Source organism: Ochotona curzoniae, unplaced genomic scaffold, assembly GCF_017591425.1.
Source record: "Ochotona curzoniae isolate NIBS_2020 unplaced genomic scaffold, NIBS_Ocur_1.0 contig_54, whole genome shotgun sequence".
In the NCBI taxonomy this organism is placed as follows: domain Eukaryota; kingdom Metazoa; phylum Chordata; class Mammalia; order Lagomorpha; family Ochotonidae; genus Ochotona; species Ochotona curzoniae.
Genome location: NW_024466464.1, coordinates 575,619 through 595,883, shown reverse-complemented (window position 1 = coordinate 595,883; position 20,265 = coordinate 575,619). Strand labels below are relative to the sequence as shown.

Sequence of the window (20,265 nt, the reverse complement as noted above, 5' to 3'; positions counted from 1 at the left end):
TTCCCGGCTCCTGGCTTCGGACAGCTGGGCCAAGGCGGCCATCTGGGGAGTGAACCAGCAGATGTAAGATCTCTGCTTCTCCTTCTCTCTCTCAGTAATTGCTTCAATTAAAATAAATAAGTACTGTGTCAGTGGGGGGAACCCAGGAACCCTGAAATCAAGACAAATCCCTCAACTCTAAGGCAAGCAGGCTGCTGCTGTAGTTAGATGGTCACGCTGGCATCCCACATGGGCACTGGGTCCACTTCCGAGCCAGCTCCCTGCTCATGGCCTGGGAAAGCAGCGGAGGACGGCCCAAGCGCTTGGGCGCCTGCACCCGTGTGACAGGTCTGCATGAAGTTCCTGGCTCCTGGCTTCAGCCTGCTCTAGTCCCAGCCATCTACGAGTGAACCCGTGGGAAAGTTCTCTCTCTCTCTCTCTTTCTCTGCCTCTCCTTCTCCCTCACTCTCTAACTCTGCCTTTCAATCGAAAAAGTAAGTAATTAAAAAACAAAACAAAACCAAAACAGAAAGTCTGCAGCAGGGCCCTCATTCTTCTGTAAACAGACACCGTGTGCTCTGTCGGTGTTCGGGAACCCCCGCAGGGCAGTGCACTGGGGCACTGGGGCATTGTGGCCCTGGGGCACTGTAGCCCTGGGGCATTGTGGCCCTGGGGCACTGCGGCACTGGGGCACTGCGGCCCTGGGGCACTGTGGCCCTGGGGCACTGCGGCACTGGGGCACTGCGGCCCTGGGGCACTGCGGCCCTGGGGCACTGGGGCACTGCGGCCCTGGGGCACTGCAGCCCTGGGGCACTGGGGCACTGTGGTCCTGGGGCACTGTGGCACTGGGGCAGGCTGTGACAGGCTGTCATGGCTGTGTGTTCGCCCAGCTGTGCACATCCATGCACACATACATGTAATACACATATATATACACATACAGGCATTTGACACAACTGCACAGACCTTTGTAAGTGCCTAAAATAATACCTTCCTATTCACAATTTTTAAAATATTCTTTCTATTTGTATTACTATTTACTGGAAAGACAGAACATGTGAAAGATAAAGACCTTCCACATGCGGATTCACGTTCTGTAAGAAATGCTGTTCGACGCCCACACAGCTGGGACGGGGGCAGGCCAAAAGCAAGGAGCCCAGAGCTCCCGCTGGGTCTTCCACACGCCGGCAGGGGCCCAAGCAGTTGGGTCTTTGCCGTCTGCCTTCCCAGGCACATGAGCAGGGCACTGGATTAACAGCAGAGTGGGGGACTGCAATCAGTACTGTGATACGGCATGCCATTACCGCAAGTGGCAGCCTAACCCACTCCACCACAAAGAATATCTTTTAGGAGCCAGGGCTGTAGCACAGTGCACTAAGGCCCTGCCTGAGATGCTGGCATCCCATGAGGGTACCGGTTCAAAACCTGGCTGCTTCACTTCCCATCCAGCTCCCTGTAAACAGGCCTCGAAAAACAGAAGATGGCCCAGGTTCCTGGGCCCCTGACATCCAATGAGACTTCTACACGGTGTTCTAGGCTCCCGGCTTCAGCCTGGCCCAGCCCTGGCTACGGGAGACACTTCGGGAGTGAGTTAGTGAACCAGGATTCACCTCTCCCTCTGCAACTCTTTCAAATAGAGATTATAACGCTTTAAGAATAAATATAGGGCCTGGCAGCGTGGCCTAGCAGCTAAAAGTCCTTGCCTTGAACACGCCCGGGATCCCATATGGGCGCCAGTTCTAATCCTGGCAGCTCTACTTCCCATCCAGCTCCCTGCTTGGGGCCTGGGAAAGCAGTCGAGGACGGCCCAAAGCCTTGGGACCCTGCACCCGCGTGGGAGACCCGGAAGAAGTTCCTGGATCCTGGCTTCGGACCGGCATAGCATCGGCCATTGCACTCACTTGGGGAGTGAATCATCGGACAGAAGATCTTCCTCTCTGTCTCTCCTCTCTGTATATCTGCCTTTCCAATAAAAAATAATTAAAAAATAAATCTTTAATAAAAAAAAGAATAAATACATGTTTTTTAACTAAAAGCCCCGAATTCAACATAAACTGCTAATGTAGAAAAAAAAAATCATCAAATGATAAATTAATTAAAGAGAAAGTTAAAGACGTAAAGAGTAAACACACACAAAGAGTTGCATACATCACATAAATACCTTGGCTGGGTCACAAGGCCGTCGGTTGATGAAGAAAAACTGTCTGTCGGTTGAGCTCCTTCCCGCACCGTGGGTGCACTGCGATATGAAACCTGAGATACTGTGCAAAGCGCACACAATGAGGGCAGCGCTCCAGAACGAAGCCAGCAGAAACACTTCTCCACGGACAAGCACAGCATGCCCCATCAGCCCAGGCCTCCGGAACCTTCTAGAGCCCCTATGGTCACTGAGTCCAGCCCAGGCAACACAGAGGCTCACACCCTCTCCTCTGTCCTTCCCTGAGACGTTCGGGGCCCGCATGGGGGGACCCAGAACCGCTGTGAGTGGACTCGAGTAGACTTGTCCTGGAACGCACCCACTCGGAGCCAGGGTCTGGCCCATGTTCTCTGTGCTGGATGGGCACACCACGTTGCCGGAGGCGTCAGTCCAGTGCAGCTCCTGAGCGGGGCTCTACCATGGGTCTGCATTTTTCCCTAAATGCACAGAGACATCACAGGCCCGCAGCAGAAGCGATTGGCGGGATGGGATCGATGATGGGAGCTGTCTTTACGGCCCCAAGCCCGTCCAGCACGTAGCTGCTGCTCTTACGCTGCCCTAATGCTGCTGGCCTGCCGGCCCGCCAGACCCCCAAAGACCACTCATGTACAGCAATTTACAACAGGTGCCAACGTGCAGTGCGTCAACCCTGAGCAGGGAAATAAGCCCGCCCTACCACACTCCAAACACCAATCTGTAGCAGCAACACAAGAGGCCTTCAAAAAGTCGATGGAACAAGCACATTATAAAAACAAACAGAACCACTACAATTGCCTTTTAAAATTTTTTGCACAATGTTGTGGTCACTTGGGGAGTGAATCAACAGACGGAAGATCTTCCTCTCTGTCTCTCCTCCTCTCTGTGTATCTGACTTTGCAATAAAAATAAGTAAATCTTAAAAAAAAAAAGTTTTGCACAAGTTAAACTTATCTATGAATCTCATTTTCTATGAAATATAGCCAACTGTTTTATAAAGGACCTTAAAAATAATTTTAAAAGATATAAGAAAGACTATCTTTAGGAGGAAAAGAGAGGAAGGCAGCTTGTCTGGCAGGGACGGAACTTACTGGAAGAGGTTGTGCAGCGTCTCAGAGCAGCTGAGGCCGTACTCCTCACACACGGGGTTGCTGGGGGGCCGCTGCACGAAGGGCAGGAGGCTTTGTAACTGGAGGGAGACAAGCGTGCAGTTAGCCGCCTGAGGAGGACAGGCCGACCGCTCTCTGCAAGCCATGGAGTGCTTGCTTCCTAGCCAGGTCACCTGCGTGTAGGGCACAAAGAGATCGGAGACCCCAAGACTTGAACTGCCACGGTCACCCTACAGGCACTCCCAGTTATGTCTCAGCCACACTCTGCCTGTGAGAGGCAGGAAGCAGGCAATCAGAAACGCGGGGCTCTCGCACTTTGGAATCCAGCCGTCAGAGGCCACTCAGTGCCGTGGGTAAGGACCGAGGGCACGCATCACGGGGGTGAGAAAATGTCTGGGAGCAAGCGTCACTACCTGCTTCTGCCCGAACACAGACGCGATGTTCTCCTTCACGCTGCAGCTGCCACTGGTGCTCGCCACAGGCTGTCGCTTGCCTTGTCCCAGCTGGTTGGTGCAGCTGACACGGACGCCCGTTGAAATGATGCAGTACGCGTGCAGCACCTGGACCATTTTGGCATACTCCTGATTGGAAAAAAAAAAAGCAAAACAAACAAAAAACACAGATACATGGCCCCGAGTTACTTTAATCCCACAGGGATTACATGGGGAAAGTAACAACATCGAGACTGAAGATCCTGTACCCACCTCACAGTGCGGGAAGTGCCTCCTGTACCCACCTCACAGTGCGGGGAAGTGCCTCCTGTACCCACCTCACAGTGCGGGGAAGTGCCACCTCACAGTGCGGGGAAGTGCCTCCTGTACCCACCTCACAGTGCGGGGAAGTGCCTCCTGTACCCACCTCACAGTGCGGGGAAGTGCCACCTCACAGTGCGGGGAAGTGACCACCTGTACCCACCTCACAGTGCAGGGAAGTGCCTCCTGTACCCACCTCACAGTGCGGGAAGTGCCTCCTGTACCCACCTCACAGTGCGGGGAAGTGCCTCCTGTACCCACCTCACAGTGCGGGGAAGTGCCACCTCACAGTGCGGGGAAGTGACCACCTGTACCCACCTCACAGTGCGGGGAAGTGCCTCCTGTACCCACCTCACAGTGCGGGGAAGTGCCACCTCACAGTGCGGGGAAGTGACCACCTGTACCCACCTCACAGTGCGGGGAAGTGTCTCCTGTACCCACCTCACAGTGCGGGGAAGTGCCACCTCACAGTGCGGGGAAGTGACCACCTGTACCCACCTCACAGTGCGGGGAAGTGCCTCCTGTACCCACCTCACAGTGCGGGAAGTGCCTCCTGTACCCACCTCACAGTGCGGGGAAGTGCCTCCTGTACCCACCTCACAGTGCGGGGAAGTGTCTCCTGTACCCACCTCACAGTGCGGGGAAGTGCCTCCTGTACCCACCTCACAGTGCGGGGAAGTGCCTCCTGTACCCACCTCACAGTGCGGGGAAGTGACCACCTGTACCCACCTCACACTGCGGGGAAGTGCCTCCTGTACCCACCTCACAGTGCGGGGAAGTGTCTCCTGTACCCACCTCACAGTGCGGGGAAGTGCCTCCTGTACCCACCTCACAGTGCGGGGAAGTGCCTCCTGTACCCACCTCACACTGCGGGGAAGTGACCTCCTGTACCCACCTCACAGCGCGGGGAGGAAGTGACCACATGATGGTCTACAGAGAGGCAGCTCCAGGATGCCACTGACGGGCTCCTAGCACTGTCCCATCACTATAAAACACACGAAAGAGGGCCCAGCATGATAGCCTAGCAGCTAAATTCTCACCTTGCACACATCAGGATCCCACATGGGCACCGGTTTGTGTCCTTGCAGCCCCACTTCTCTCCCAGCTCCCAGCCTGTGGCCTGGGAAAGCAGTGGAGGATGGCCCAAAGCCTTGGGACCCTGCACCCGCATGGGAGACCTGGAGGAAGCTCCTAGCTTCAGTCTGACCCAACCCTGCCTGTTGCAGCTGTCTGAGGAGTGAACCAGAGAATGGAAGATCTCTCTTTCTCTCTAACAATGCCTTTCAAATAAATATTAAGGAGAAAAAGCATATTCCCTTTATCTTGTAATTCCACCTCTAGCAATGCGTCTTTGAAGATAGACCAGCAGGGTCATGCCAAGACATTTTATCACAGCTACGCCTACGGAAGGCCGGAAAGAACCTACACCGCCTTGAGCACGGAGCGCACGACAAAGGCCAATCCACGCCCTGCTGCAGCGCTGAATCAGGCGGAGTGAGCTTCCAAAGACGACGGTTACAATACACAGTCAGCTATCCAACATGCACACACGACCACCGTCTCGAAGAATCCAAACACACAAAGACTGAAGAATACACATGCAGGCACTTCAAAATGTTTGTGCAAAGTGGAACTGATCATGCAAAATAGTTCTGAAATTCAGCTATATGGAATCTTTTCAAAAAATTCACAGCGGGTCTGGCGTGATAACCTAGTGGCTAAAGTCCTCGGCTTGAACGCGCCGGGATCCCATATGGACGCTGGTTCTAATCCCAGAGGCTCCACTTCCCATCCAGCTCCCTGCTTGTGGCCTGGGAAAGCCGTTGAGGACGGCCCAAAGCCTTGGGAATCTGTACCTGCGTGGGAGACCTGGAAGAAACTCTTGGCTTCAGATTGGCTTCAGCTCTGGCATTGCGGCCGCTGGGGGAGTGAATCATCGGACGGAAGATCTTCCTCTCTATCTCTCCTCCTCTCTGTATATCTGACTTCACAATTTAAAAAAAAAAAAATCACAGAAAATCCACTCTCAGGACTCCTCAGGTGGAGCCGATTGCACTGCCAATCCTGGCTGCCAGCTACCGTGTCGGGAAGCAGCAGGGCACGGCTCAAGTAAGTGAGTGCCCGCCACCCACACAGGAAACCAGGGTGGCACTCCTCATTTGGGCCTGGCTCAGTCCTGGCTGTCGTGACCACCTGGAGAATTAGCCAGCACACAGATGCCTCACTCTCTCTTCCAAGCTAAAAAAAAAAAAGCCTAACACATTTGAATTCCAAATTCTTCTACAGCAAAATAAGCTTATGAGGGCAGGAACCAGGGGCAGGGCTGGCAGTGCTGACACACACCTTGCGAGGCAGCAGGTGTCGGCCCGTCTGGCTGCATTCCCCAACCGCCCACGCAGGACAGCTGCACTGCGTGACTCTGGCTCGTGCTGCGCAGACACCCAAGCAGTGAACCAGAGGAGTGGAGATTTAAATAAAACAAAACTTAAAAATAATAAACTTATCTTCTAAGGCCATTGTCGGAATACATCCAATAGGATGGCTGGGACCGCAGAGGCCCGTAGGATCCAGTTAAGAGGCTCCAGGAAAAGGCGAAGGGCCTCTCACCCAGCGTGCACTCTTGCCCCCAGTGAGTCATTGGAGGGTGAACATCCAATTATTCTGGATCAAAGAGGTGCTTCTTATCTACCTGTCACACCAATGGTGCTTTGATCTTGCCAGCTCTCCTGGAACTCACTACTTGCACACACGTGGCGTGAGTTGAGCATCAAACCTGGTCACTGTAACCGCTGTCTATGTTTGAACTGTTGCTTTGCTGAATTATGTCAACTGGAACCCTGGGAATAAAGTCTGTCAGTTGCCCAAGAGAGCACTGTCCCCCCTGGCCCCCATTCCTTTTCGGTCCCCAGGAACCCACTAGGTAAACTTGGAGCCATTTTGCCACCAACTTCCTACACAGTTAAAGAACAGAAACTGAACTCACGTAGGGTAAGAATGAGAGCAGACAATTTCAACATTCAGTTGCATACAGCTTATGGATAATTGGAATGCTGGGCATATTATACTACTTGCTTTCATTATACTAATTTACTTATCTCAAGAAATTTCCCAACACTTATAAACATATGGAATTAACTCTTAGTAATGCAACTTCTTCTTTTTTAGGATTTATCTGACAGTCAGAGCTACAGAGAGGGAGAGCCAGAGAGCTGCTCCATCTGCTGGTCCACTCCCCAGAGGCCACTGTGGCCAGTGCTACAGCAGGTGGGAGCCAGCAGCAAGCAGTCTCCTCCTGGTGCCTCACAGGTCCCTCCTAGGGCTATCTCCTGCTGCTGCTTTTCCCAGGCCATGAGCAGGGAGCTGGACCAGACAAAGGGCAGCCGGGACATCAACCAGGCACCCATATGAATGCGCAATGTCACAGGTGGTGGCTTTAGCTGCTAGGCCACAACGTCAGCTCCCACCCCCTCCCAGTAATTTTCTGAGAAGATCATTTTTACTTTATATAAAATGCCAATAGATAAATATTTTCTACACTGTCACAATTCTAAACTAAAACTTTACATGTAAAATTGCTCTACAACTAAAGTTTTCCGTTGCGTGTAAGTAACTTGTCGAATTCTAAAACAGATACACACTTGCATGAGAAATGTACACTCCACAAGGCACAAAGGACACACGAGCCACACAAGGCTGCAGGTCCAAGTGGCTGCGGGCGTGCTCTAGCCCTCCAGCTCTCCACCCGCACTTAGGCCAACTGTTGGGACACATCCGTAATCATTTAACACGGGCAATTCCGTAATTGGCATTCTAGACACAATAATTAGTGTCAACAAACATCAGCTGTTTTAACTGCATTCAAATTCGTAAAGATTGCAATACTCTGTTTTCACCCAAAGAAATAAAATATTTGAAAAATGAAGACAGGGATGGGCGCTTGGTACAGCGGTTTAAGATACCCCTGGGATGCCCGGGGTTCAAGCCTCAGCAGGTCCACTGCCAAATCTAGTTTCCTGCCAGTGGCCAGCCTGGAAGGCAGCAGGACAGGAGCCCAACCTTGGAGTGTCCGGAGTGTCCGGCTCCTGGACACACGGGAAGTGAACCAGTGAAAAGTTACTTATAAGGCACCCACGCACGCCTGAGAAACCGGACCTGCCACCAGTGACTCATGATAAAGATGACGCTCTCTGCAGAAACTAGAAGGGCGGAGCCAACAGCACGGCGAACCGCGCACGCCACACAGGTCACTCACCACACCTTCTTAATATTCCTCTGAAATTCCTTGTGGCGCACAGGCAACGGATAGAACAGCTGCTGCACGCTGACCGTGGTCCCTTGGGGTCGTGGACAGGGGGTTTTCTGGAGGATTTTGCCATTGCGGTCGAATACCAGGCGGGTGCCAACCTGCGCTGACGAGTGGCGGGTAGAGATGCTCACGTCACTGCAAGAGAACACCAGACGGGGCGTGTTAAGTTAGGGGGCACCGATGCCGGCACGGACATTCGTCTCCCCAAGCCCCTCTGAAATGGATGCGGATGTCTCCCGGAGACAATCCGCAGGGCTTGGACGGGCCAGCAGCCTTCACAAAGCACCTAAAGACAGAAAGTGCGGTACACGCTTTCATATGGATGTGGATCTCACTTTCTAGGCTGAATTGCAAAATTATGTATTTGCCCAAAATAAAAGCTTCTTGGTTTTGTTGATGTTCTAACAAAACCTTAAAAAGAGATTAAAAAAAAAAACCCACAATGATTCAAATACATAATCACAGAAATAAAGCATCTGTGCTAAGAATTAAGTTCGCTAGTTACATTTTTTCTTTTTTTTTCTTTTTTAAAGATTTGTTTTATTTTTTTTTTATTGGAAAGGCGGATATACAGAGAGGAGAGACAGAGAGGAAGATCTTCCGTCCGATGATTCACTCCCCAAGTGAGCGCAATGGGCCGATACTATGCTGATCCGAAGCCAGGAGCCTCTTCCGGGTCTCCCACGCGGGTGCAGGGTGCCAAAGCCTTGGGCCGTCCTCGACTGCTTTCCCAGGCCACAGGCAGGGAGCTGGAAGGGAAGTGGGGCTGCCGGGATTAGAACTGGCGCCCATATGGGATCCCGGGCGTGCAAGGCGAGGACCTTAACCACTGCGCCATCGTGCCGGGCCCCATTTTTTCCTTTTCTAAAAGTTGAATAGAGATTAAGACCAATGGGATCTACAGCTTCTTATCTATGTTATTTTAAAATTGAGTAACTGCTGTTTTGACAAAGGTAACAAAATTTTTTTATACTGTTGGTTTCATTTCATTCATTTACTTCTCTTCGTTTACTCCTCGCATTTCAGAAATGTTACTTTGGGCAATACTGAAAGTTGGGAGGTGAGGCATTCATACAAAGGGGGGGGGGTGGGCAATAGCACAGCAACTGTGAGATGCTCAGGCAGTTCAGGGAGGACCGGGCAGTTCAGGGAGGACTGGGCAGTTCAGGGAGGACCGCCAAAGGGCTGATGGGTGAAAGCATCGCATCACCTCAGGGCGCAGAGCGAGCTCAGAGCTTCCCCCCGGAAGCCAAAAGTCGTGACGTGTGTGAGGTCAGCGAAGTCTTGAATCTTAGAAGTGTGGTGCTTCAGGGCTGCAAGAGGGAAGGAAGGAGGGCCCGGTGACACCGGTGACATGACGAGGGAACACCCACTGCAGCCGCCACCCCAGAACACGGTCTCGGGCGACACAGTGGACAGTACCCACTGCACCCATCACGACCAGCCCCCAGAACACAGTCTTAGGGAGACACAGTGGACAGCACCCACCGCACCCATCACGACCAGCCCCCAGAACACAGTCTTGGGTGACACAGTGGACAGCAGCCACCGCACCCATCACGACCAGCCCCCAGAACACGGTCTCAGGCGACACAGTGGACAGCACCCACTGCACCCATCACGACCAGCCCCCAGAACACGGTCTCAGGCGACACAGTGGACAGCACCCACTGCACCCATCACGACCAGCCCCAGAACACGGTCTCAGGCGACACAGTGGACAGCACCCACTGCACCCATCACGACTACCACCCCAGAATACCGCTTAATTTTCTCCTAGACAGAGGACCCACAATTTTGAGGCCTGTGGCCCCATTCTGTTACCAGTAAGATGAGAAACACCTCACATACTCAGGCCTTCGAAGTTTTCTTCTTCCACTCCACATCCGTTGTCTGAAACTTCAATGAGCTCCACCCCGTAGTCTTTCAGTCTTAGCTCTAAGAAATTCAAAATATTTACACTTTAATGGTTGTCCCAAGTTAAAAGGCTATTATGCTGCCACTACTTATAATGCATAATTCAAATTAAAGTTCGAAAGAATACTTTTATTTATATGTGTTACTGTTACTTTGTGTCTTTCATTTCTTACAAAAGCTATTTTTTTCCTTCTTACTAGCACAGATTGAAGAATACATTTTTGATTTGTCATTTGTCTTTTGAAAGGAATAATTTTAATAGTCATTACAGAAAACAGGATGGGGACAGGCAAAGTGGCATATCAGGTTAATCCTCTACCTACAAGTACTAACATCCCAGATGGGCACCAATTTCAAGTCCAGGCTATTCCACTTCTGACCCAACTCCCTGGTTGTGGCCTGGGAAGGCAGTGGAGGATGGCCCAAGGCCTTGTGCCCCTGAAAGTCACATGGGAGACCCAGAGGAAGCTCCTGGCTTCCAACCAGCTCAGCTCTGGCCTCTTTGTTTCCTGAAACCTCTAAGAGCCTCCCACCTGCACATTCATTCTTCAATGATAGAATAATTTTTTTTTTAGATTTATTTTTATTATTTTTTCATTGGAAAGGCGGATACACAGAGAGGAGAGACAGAAAGGAAGATCTTCCGTCCGATGATTCACTCCCCAAGTGAGCCACAACGGCCGATACTATGCCGATCCGAAGCCAATCCGAAGCCAGGAGCCTCTTCCGGGTCTCCCACGCGGGTGCAGGGTCCCAAGGCTTTGGGCCGTCCTCCACTGCTTTCCCAGGCCACAGGCAGGGAGCTGCATGGGAAGCGGGGCTGCCGGGATTAGAACCGGCGCCCATATGGGATCCCGGGCGTGCAAGGCGAGGACTTAACCACTGCGCCACCGCGCCAGGCCCTAGAATAATTTTTAAAATTTGTTTTTTATTAGACAGGCAGATCAGATTTACGGAGAGAAAGATCTTTCATCTTCTGGTTCACTTCCCAAATGGTCAGAGAGGCCCGAGCTGAGCTCATCTGAAGCCAGGAGCTTCTTCTGGGTCTCCCAAACAGGTGCAAGGTTCCAAGGCCTTGGGCCGTCCTCCATTGCCTTCCCAGGTCACATGCAGGGAGCTGGATGGAAAGTGGAGCAACTGGGACATGAACCAATGCCCACATGGGATCCCGGAAGTTGCAAGGTAAGGATTTAACCACTGAGCCATCACCCAGGTCTCAGGTTTTTATTTTAAAGGTGAAAACCCAGGCATGTCACACATGCTCTAACTTTTAAGCAATAATTCACAGATATACCGAGGATTTTTATTACAGGAATACACATTTTTGAAATCCAACAGTACACCCAAGGCCTTAAGGCAAAAAGCTTGGGAACTCACCGATGTTGGTGGCGCCTGCGTCCACGCTGTTTTCTATCAGCTCCTTCACGGCCGTACTGAGGCTCAGCACCACCTGCCCAGAGCAAATCTGGTGGACTGACTTCCGGTCAATGGGTCGGATGGCCTTGGCAAGCTCTGTGCTGGAGGAACCAGCAGGGAGCATCCGGTTATGCGTTTTCATTTACATGTACCCACCCCTGATGGGACCCTAGCCAGGGAGTAAGCTCACTGCTGACATAATCCTTAAACACCTATCCAAAAATACCTTGGGATAGCTGCTTCAAATGCACGTCATAAAAACATTTTTTACAAGTCATAAAAAACGTTTAACTTAAAAATAATTATACAGCTGTATTGTATATATTGTATACAGCTGTATTGTAGCCCTTGAGCTACAGGCCAATCGTTTCGCATCAGTGAAAAACAAAAATTCAAGTGGGACACACAATGGTTATCTTCCCAAAAACCTCCTGGGAGTGGAGAATCCCAGGCATGTAGTCTTTGCTCCCTTGGAGATCCCCACGGAAATTCTATAGAACCGCACCTCTTACAGCTGATTTAATCTCCCAGTTCTCCCCTCCCGCATCCTTCTGCCCATGCCAACCCAGTTCCAGGCTTCCACCAGCGATGCTGAAAACCTCAGCAATGCCAAGGCCAAGCTTGGAGACCTACAGCGCTGCCTCCTAATGGGGGTCAGGGGGCCCCCCCACTCCGCCTCATGCTGTCACTCTCCGGTCCTGCCCCTTGCCCCAAGCCTTCCTCACGTGCACCTTTAGTTTAGCCACTTTCAGAGCAGAGCCCGACTTCCGGCACACCCCCTTGTGCAACCTGGGGACGCCCACCCTCCTGCCCGCAAAAGGGTGGACATTGGGGTGCCGCGGCTTCTGAAATAATAATAATCCCCCACGGGGCTCAGCCCAGACCAGGACCTGGAAGCTCACCCCCTCCCCAAAACACGCTCCACCGAGAGGGGGACCCCGACATGTGTTCTAGGAGAGAGGAACTCGTGTGTAGATGGCCAACCGCATACTCCCACATCCCAACTCGGGGCGACGGCGTCCGCTTCAGAGGGGACCCACGTCCAGCTCCAGCCGCCCATTGCACCCCGGGCCCGAGGAGACGGAGGCGGGGCTCCGGCCCTGAACCCACAAAGCCGAGCAGGTCGCCGGAGCTCCGGGAACTGCACGCTGGCCGCGCTCCTCCCTCCATCCCTCCCCTCGTGTTCTCCCGGGCGCTGGAACGCCAGGGTCCTCAGAGAAGCGGAGAGCGCGAGAGAAGAGCGGCACCCGCCGAGTCCCCCAATTCACCTGCAGCCTTCTGCTCGCTCCATGACTGCGGAAGGCGCCCCGCCTCCGGAGCCCAGGCTGGCTCGCGCTTCCCGGCCGTCCATTGGCTGCTCTCTCCGCTGCGTCCCGCCTCTTCCGGGAGGGCAGCAAACGTCCCCCTCAGCGCCTTCGTGCTGATTGGCTGTGTCCAAAGTCGGTTCCGTGACATCACTGGGAGCCAGGCCAATCAGAGGCCACAAACTGCCTTTCTCTTTCTTTTTTGACTCTGATCGCCGCTGCAGGCGTCAGCTAGGCGGTGGCCGCCGTCCGTCACTCGTGGCCTCGCACGGTGTCGGGGCGCTCTTGCTCCTCACCCGCCGCCTGCATTCCTTTGCCTCCCGCGATGCCCATGTACCAGGTAAAGCCCTATCACGGGGGCGGCGCTCCCCTCCGTGTGGAGCTTCCCACCTGCATGTACCGGCTGCCCAACGTGCACGCCAAGACCGGCGGCCCCGCGCCCGACGTGGGCCACGTGCAGGTAGGAGCGTGCGGACCACGCCCGGTGCGCAGGCGCCGCGGCCCGGCAACGCGACCCCAAAACCGGGGGGGGGGTCCCCCATGCCCAGTGCGCAGGCGCAGCGGCGACCTCGGCCTGCGGTCCCCAAGGGTCCCCAAGCCCCGGCCTGGCTTGCGCCTCCCCTGTTGGGAGCCTCTGTCCATCCTTTTTGTCCTTTATTCGCTCCTGACCGCTTGGGCTTTGGTTACCAAATAGCGACACACACACACACACCCCACACTTGAGGGGCCATTCTGGGCTGGCACACCCTCCCTCGTGACTGACTTTCCTGGCACGGCGCGCCTCGCGACCTTTTCAGCCTGGGTTTCCTCCCTTGTCCTAGCAGAAGTCCGGGTGTCCACGCAAGACTCCCTCACCGTACCCCACTCCACTAACCCCTTGCCGACTAGGGTCACCGTGTGAGCCCCCATGTTGGGCTGTTAATGCCATGGGTGTTCTGACATGCAGGCAGGGCTGGGGGCTGTGTATTTATATATTAGATATTTATTGTATATACCCACCCATCCTTGGGATTGTGTGTGTTTATGTCCAGCAGCGGCAATGGGGCTGCCGGCTCCCTCTTGACTGACCACCTTGCTTTCCCAAGTGGTTCTACCGGTTTCTCCTCTGCGATGGGTTTGGACCCGACAGGCAGGAAGCTGGTGGGCAGGCCGGCTGGCCGGAGTAGTCACATGCCCAGGCATCCCTTTAGACAGGACCGCCCTGACGCTTGGGTGAACTTGGCAGAGCTTCCTGCAGCTGTCCCCTGCTCTGATGCACGTGGCCGGCCGGGTCTTTGGTGGCTAGCAGAGTGCAGCCACACATCCTGGGATTCCGCAGGAGAACCGGCCTGTCCGCTCCCACAGCAGCCTGCGGGCAACGTCTGCTCAGTGCTCTGTTTTCCTTCGCTTGGTCTTCATGACTCGCTGTCCTACGGCTTGGAAGGGAGAAGGTTAGCTTAGCTTGGAACCGAGTGACCTGCCCAACGTGTCAGCACGGGGGCTGAGAAACAAGAGCATGTGTAGTTCTGTGGCTCCGTGACCACTGCCAGCGCAGCACAAGCAGAGCCCCGAGAAGGAGGTCCCCAACACCGGAGACCAAACTTCTGTTTATGTTTAACTTCCTGTGGACTCAGAAAACACATAGCCCTCTTCCAGCAGGTGCTAACAGTACAGAAAATTGGATTTAAAAAAAAAGGGCATGAGGACCATGGAAGGGCTAGTAGTAGCTTCCGAATACTTGTGGCATGAAGGCAGGTCACAGCACAGAGGGTGGAGTGGCCCCTCCGGACACCCCCTCATCCCATGCTGGACTGTCAGCTTGATTCCCCGGGCCCCTGCATGTGGGATCCAGCTGCCTGTTAACACTCCTGACCTGGAGCTCCTGGCTCCCAGCTTTAAGGCTGCCAGCTCCATGCCATCCAGCAGGTCAGTCTAGTCTGGACAAAGGAAGCAGTGGCTAGAGTGCACAGGAACCGAGGGGTGAATCTGACCTGGGACACTGGGGCACCACTTGAACTGGGTGGGACTCCGCTGGGCCGCGGTCACGCGCGTGGATCACAGTCCATTCTGTACATGACGACCAGCGCCGAGTTCTGAATCTCGCGGGTGCCCCTTCAGCCCCGCGCAAGCCCAGGTGGACAGGGACAGGGACTGCCACTCCGGGCGACAATGGATTAACAGGCAGCTGCGACATGGCAGTGGCCCCGTCACACCTCCTGCATGCCAACCGCCTGCCAGTTGGAAGTCCTGAGCCCTTCTTCCTCGTTCCACCTACCTGAACCTAACTTCCCTTTCCTTGCAGTTAGACCGTGAACCAGACCAGCAGGCCAGCGTTGAGAAGAGGGTGGCTAAGGAACTGATGAGAGAAGGGGGCGAGGAGTCAGCGATAGGGTGTTAGAAACCCGAGTGGTGGTTGACCAGCTCGTGGGACTGTGTGTTTAGGGCCACAGAGCAAGGGTGCAGTGGCCAGGGGCCAAACTGTACAAGCTACTAAGCCACGTTACAGGTTTATTCATTTTATTTGAAAGGCAGAGAGACTCCCCAGGGGGACACAGTGGCTGAGATGACTGGGCCAGTCTGAGGTCGGGAACTTCCTCCAGGTTTCCCAGGCAGGTGCAGGGGCCCAAGCGCTGACCACACCCTCTGCTCCCGCTTCCCAGACCACCAGCAAGGAACTGAATCAGAAGTGAAGTAGGGGGATTTTAAACCAAGCCCTCCAAGAGCAGATGCAACATCCCCAAACTGGGGCTCAACCTGACTACACCACAATTGTCACCCCCAACTTAACTTTCTATCCTAAGAAGTTAGAGCGGGGGAAGATGGTGGCAAGATTTTGAGGGTTTGGGTTTCTTTCCAATTGCTCTGGCTGACATCTTAAGGACTCGAATGGCTGGTGAGGTGAACCAGTTGGAAATGGGCCGGGGGAAAATCGGTTCGGCCTTGGGCAGAAGTAGTTGGCAGACAGAGCCGTCAGTGTGTGGAGGTGAGCGAGCCTGGGAAGGAAGAGATCTGCAGACAGTGAGCCCACCTGCACGCAGCAGGAGCAGCTACACCTGAGCCCCACTCCCTCACAAACCCGCGGTGGCCGCTGCACTCTGTAATCCCCAACCGTAAACTGGATCAGCCGCTGCTGAGAGCATGTGGATCTACGAGCAGGCTGTGCTGCGTGACTTTTCCCTGGAGGTTTCTTGTTCTGCTATGTGGAGCCGCAGACACTGCTGCAGGCGGCAGGGGTGGGCACTCCCAGCCTGGGAGCACAGTAGGCCGTTCCTGCCCACGAGGGCATGTGCATCAGCCCTGGAAGTGAGCACCAGAGCTGCCTGGAAAATGCCCTGTGAACTCGCTTCGTTTGTAGCTCCTCGGTGCCCCCTTTCCCGTCGGCTTGCTTGGCACCCACTGCACCTTGGGGAGTGCAGTCCCTCGGCTCCCTGCCCTGCTTGGTGCCCTGTGGCTCGGGGACCCAGATGAACCTCAGCGTCTCGTTGTGTAGGAGTCCGACCCTTCTCTGCACGCTCTGGAGTCCCGCCAGGACGACATCCTGAAGCGTCTGTATGAGCTGAAGGCCACAGTGGACGGCCTCTCCAAGATGATCCAGACCCCGGATGCAGACATGGATGTCACCCACATCATCCAGGCCGACGAGCCTGCCGCCCTAACGGCCACCACGCTGGACCTCAGCTCGGTGCTTGGAAAGGTCAGCTCCCTTTGGAAACCGAGGAATGCATGTATACGTGTGTGTGAACCTGTGTGTGTGCATGCCAGGCAGTGTGCACATGTGTGCCAGGCAGTATTGCAAACACATGTGCATGCGTGCCAGGCAGTGGCCATATGTGTTAACACATGTGTGTAGTGCCAGGCAGCATGTGTGTGAGAGAACATGTGTGCGTGGATGCCAGGCAGTGAGAACGTGTGTGTGTGTGTGTGTGTGCCAGGAAGTGTGTGTATGAGAACATGTGCGCATGCATGTCATGCAACATGTGTGTGAGAACACGTATGTGCCGGGTACCATGTGTGTGTTGGGCACCATGTGTGCCAGGAAGTGTGTGTATGAGAACATGTGTGCATGTGCACCAGGTAACATTGTGAGAACACATATGTGCCAGGCACCATGTGGTACATGTGTGCGTGCGTGCCAGGCAGTCAGTAGTGTCAGAGATGGTGCCTGTGCTGCAGCGATGCTTCTCTAGAACATATGGGGCTTGCAGAGCACTGGTGTCTCGTGTAGCTCCAGCCCAGAGCCCTGGAACAGTGGCTTTCACCCTCACCTTACTAGCCACCCCGACTCTCCCAGGAACATGACCCTGGAGCCTCAGCTGACCAGACACAAGAAGCCCAGCCGTCCTCTGGCTCCCGTGGGAGCCAGTCTCATACTTCTCACTGAGTTCAGTTTGTAAAAGCAAGTTGCATCAGCCAGACTACATGCCAGCAACTCACTGGTCCAGCTCACTAGTGCAGCAGTCTGATAACGCAAGGAAAATCTCATATTGCTAAGTACTAGCTACTTTAAGATAGAGTAGGGTTAATCCCTGGATCCCCCACGGCCCCTCCTCTGCAGTCGGCAGTCAGCTGGCACTACTCAAGACTGAACAGTAGAAGCGGCATAGGCCATCTCAGCCAGGGCTGTTGTTGTGGCAACCCCAGCACCCATGGGTCAGTGGCACAGCCCTTCACTTGCTCACTGTGTGACACAGCGCCGAAGGTGCTGGGAAGCCTCCTCAGGTTACACGGGGGCTCAGGGTGCCTCCTGATCCCTCGTAAACAGCATCAAATAACGCAGTGTGTCCCGGGCGTGGCTAAGCACTCAGCATAGCTGGCATGGGGAGGGAGGAACTGGCCAGGAGTGACCGGCTGTGGACAGAGCCGGCGCCTAGGCCCTGGCTGTGTGCTGAGATACGTTCACTAAGTGAAGTTGTGGAAGTCAGCTGCCTTTGCTAAGAGGCCTGTAGGTTTGGGCCCTCGGGCCAGTGCCGCATGTTCCAGACCCTGCCAGCTCATTGCCAAGTACCTGTGGAGCACACCCCCCTCCCAGGGGCTCCTCATGGAAGCATCTGGAACAGCGTCAGGGAGCGTCTTGTCAGGTGGTCACCCGTTACAGCCACTAGCTGCCACAATAGTTCATTACAGTGTTGCCGATTCATATCCCTGTTCTGACGGAGCTGAACTCCTGCCTCCCGGGGACTCGGGTGGTCGTGGCGAGAAGTTGGGGGGTCATTGGTGCCTTCCTCTTGGGGGCTGAGCATTGCTTGAAGTACCCTGGGCCGAGTTCTTAGGCTAGCATCTGATGTGTTAGCTGCTACACTGGTCTTTCTAGGACTACGGGGCGCTGAAAGACATCGTGATCAACGCAAACCCTGCCTCGCCGCCGCTCTCCCTGCTGGTGCTGCACAGGCTGCTGTGCGACCACTACAAGGTGCTGTCCACTGTGCACACACACTCATCCGTCAAGAACGTGCCGGAAAATCTCCTCAGGTGCTTCGGAGAGCAGGCCAGGAAGCAGGCGCGCCACGAACATCAGCTGGGCTTTACCCTGATTTGGAAGAATGGTCAGTGGAGACAGCTGGGGTAGATGCGTGTGGGCTCTCCCAAGTTCACGGGACACGCACGCACAAGGTGCAGTGTCACGACACGGCCACCTTCCAGATCAGTGTCTGGTTTGGGTCCTGGCTGCTTGACCTGTAACCCAGCTCTCTGCAGATGTGCCCAGGAAGCAGGGGGTGATGGCTCAAGCACTTGAGTTCCTGCCACACATGTCAGAGACCTGGACAGAATTCCCGGCTTCAGCCTCGCCCAGTCCCAGCTGTTGCAGCCACGTGGGGAAATGGACCGGCAGACAAAGATGTCAGTCTTTCAAATAAATAAAATCTGAAAACTTCAAAGCTGTTTTGCACCAAAGTTAACATCTTTTTTCACTTGATTTGAAAGACGGAGCTCTTCCATCTGCTGCTGGTTCATGTCCCCAAAGGCTTATGGCTGCACCAAGTGGACACCAGGAGTTCTGACACCCAGCTGGGTCTCTTCCATGGGTGGCAGGAACCTAAAGACTTAAGACATCACCAGCTGTATCCCAGGTGCTCCTGAGCAGGAAGCTGGATCGGCAGCAGGGTAACCAGGACCCCAGCATAGGACCCGGTCTCGCATAGCAACTTGCCGAACACCAACTCCTCATGTACCTGTATTTGTTTCATGAGCTTTCTGCAGAAAGCTTGTGTATGTGTGACAAGACATACACAGTGGTTTCCATAAGAGGGGATAGGCCTCTACAGCAGGCAGGCCACACAGCTTGCTGTCCAGTCAAATCCACATAGTCAACATGTCCTGAGGCTCTGGGAAGGACCAGGGTCCTGGGCTTGGGCGGGGAGAGTGTTGAGCTTGCACAAAGACATCCTGTCCAAGGAGACAGAGAGGGAGGGCGCAGCGGCTAGCACAGGTGTGAGGCCTCCCATTCAAGCCCTGACCTGACAGGGACACTGCGTCTCCACAGGGCCCTCGAAGAACAGCAGGGTTCCAGCCGTCCTCCGTCTGGCGCAGGCCTCTCCTGGGGAGTGAGCTCCCGTCCCTTACCCAGAGATCCCTTCCTGCCCTCAGCCCCACGGGAGGGGAGCAGTTGATGATGGCCTCCTAGCATCCAGTCCTTCAGCAGCAGGGGTTGGCTGGGCCACAAATTCCATCTGAGGTCCTTTCTAGCTTGCAGACACCATCAGGTACTGCTAGAGCCAACTTAGGTTACCTGCCTGGTGTGTGCAATATTTGCACCCTCTTCCACCATTCTGTCCAGTTCGTGCGTGACTTCCCCCGCCCACGCCTGCCCAGTCCCACCCCCAGCACTGCTCCATGTGACACCACATGCATGCTCTCTCTCCCTCCAGTGCCGAAGACTCAGATGAAGTTCAGCGTCCAGACCATGTGCCCCATCGAGGGAGAAGGCAACATCGCCCGCTTCCTCTCGTCCCTATTGGGCCAGAAGCACAGTGCTGTCAACTCAACCCTCATAGACAGCTGGGTGGACATCGCCACTTTCCAGCTCAGCGAGGGCAGCCCCAAGGAGAGGGCGGCTGTCTTCCGGGCCATGAACTCCGCGCTGGCGAGGAGCCCGTGGCTCGTGGGCAGTGAGCTCAGCGTGGCCGACGTGGTGCTGTGGGCGGCGCTGCGGCAGAGTGGCAGCTGCAGCGCAGCGCCGGCCAGCGTGCAGAGATGGCTGAGCTCCTGTGACAACCTGGCCCCCTTCAGCGCTGCCCTCAAGCTCCTTCAGGGAGCGAGGGCTTAGATGCTAACCCGGTGCGCTTTCACGCCCATTAATAAAGGGACTTGAATTCGAACACTCCATCAGGTG

General features: G+C 54.5%; 2 protein-coding genes across 6 annotated transcripts in view; one reads left to right on the top strand and one right to left on the bottom strand.

The window, feature by feature from the left end:
• Positions 1–12,944, bottom strand: part of PMS2 (PMS1 homolog 2, mismatch repair system component) — a 31,261-nt gene extending 18,317 nt beyond the window's left edge. Inside the window, exons 1-8 of the mRNA XM_040989998.1 lie at positions 12,921–12,944; positions 11,614–11,753; positions 10,171–10,257; positions 9,530–9,632; positions 8,271–8,454; positions 3,675–3,842; positions 3,244–3,341; positions 2,141–2,240 (exon numbers count right to left, since the gene is read on the bottom strand). Of these exons, the coding sequence (XP_040845932.1) occupies positions 2,141–2,240; positions 3,244–3,341; positions 3,675–3,842; positions 8,271–8,454; positions 9,530–9,632; positions 10,171–10,257; positions 11,614–11,753; positions 12,921–12,943 (903 nt within the window). The 5' untranslated portion in view covers position 12,944. The remainder of the gene's footprint in view (positions 1–2,140; positions 2,241–3,243; positions 3,342–3,674; positions 3,843–8,270; positions 8,455–9,529; positions 9,633–10,170; positions 10,258–11,613; positions 11,754–12,920) is intronic.
• A 212-nt stretch (positions 12,945–13,156) lies between these two features.
• AIMP2 (aminoacyl tRNA synthetase complex interacting multifunctional protein 2) lies at positions 13,157–20,256 on the top strand. Of its 5 annotated transcripts, none has more exons than XM_040990005.1 (5): positions 13,157–13,416; positions 14,883–14,888; positions 16,429–16,629; positions 18,247–18,478; positions 19,802–20,256. In XM_040990005.1, the coding sequence occupies exons 1-5, from the start codon at positions 13,282–13,284 to the stop codon at positions 20,197–20,199; spliced, it is 972 nt and encodes a 323-aa protein (XP_040845939.1). In that variant the 5' UTR covers positions 13,157–13,281; the 3' UTR covers positions 20,200–20,256. The 5 variants fall into 5 exon arrangements, with proteins under 5 accessions (XP_040845939.1, XP_040845938.1, XP_040845940.1 ...); XM_040990004.1 differs by lacking the exon at positions 14,883–14,888 and adding an exon at positions 14,512–14,514 and having other exon boundaries at positions 16,426–16,629; XM_040990006.1 differs by lacking the exon at positions 14,883–14,888 and having other exon boundaries at positions 13,157–13,296; positions 16,426–16,629.
• Positions 20,257–20,265: the final 9 nt, after the last annotated feature.

Excerpts from the sequence above, each read along its gene's own strand:
- AIMP2 (XM_040990005.1), top strand. The coding sequence starts at position 13,282 with ATGCCCATGTACCAGGTAAAGCCCTATCACGGGGGCGGCGCTCCCCTC. Across the intron at positions 16,630-18,246 it reads TCAGCTCGGTGCTTGGAAAG|GACTACGGGGCGCTGAAAGA; the intron begins GTCAGCTCCCTT and ends TGGTCTTTCTAG. Across the intron at positions 18,479-19,801 it reads TACCCTGATTTGGAAGAATG|TGCCGAAGACTCAGATGAAG; the intron begins GTCAGTGGAGAC and ends CTCTCCCTCCAG.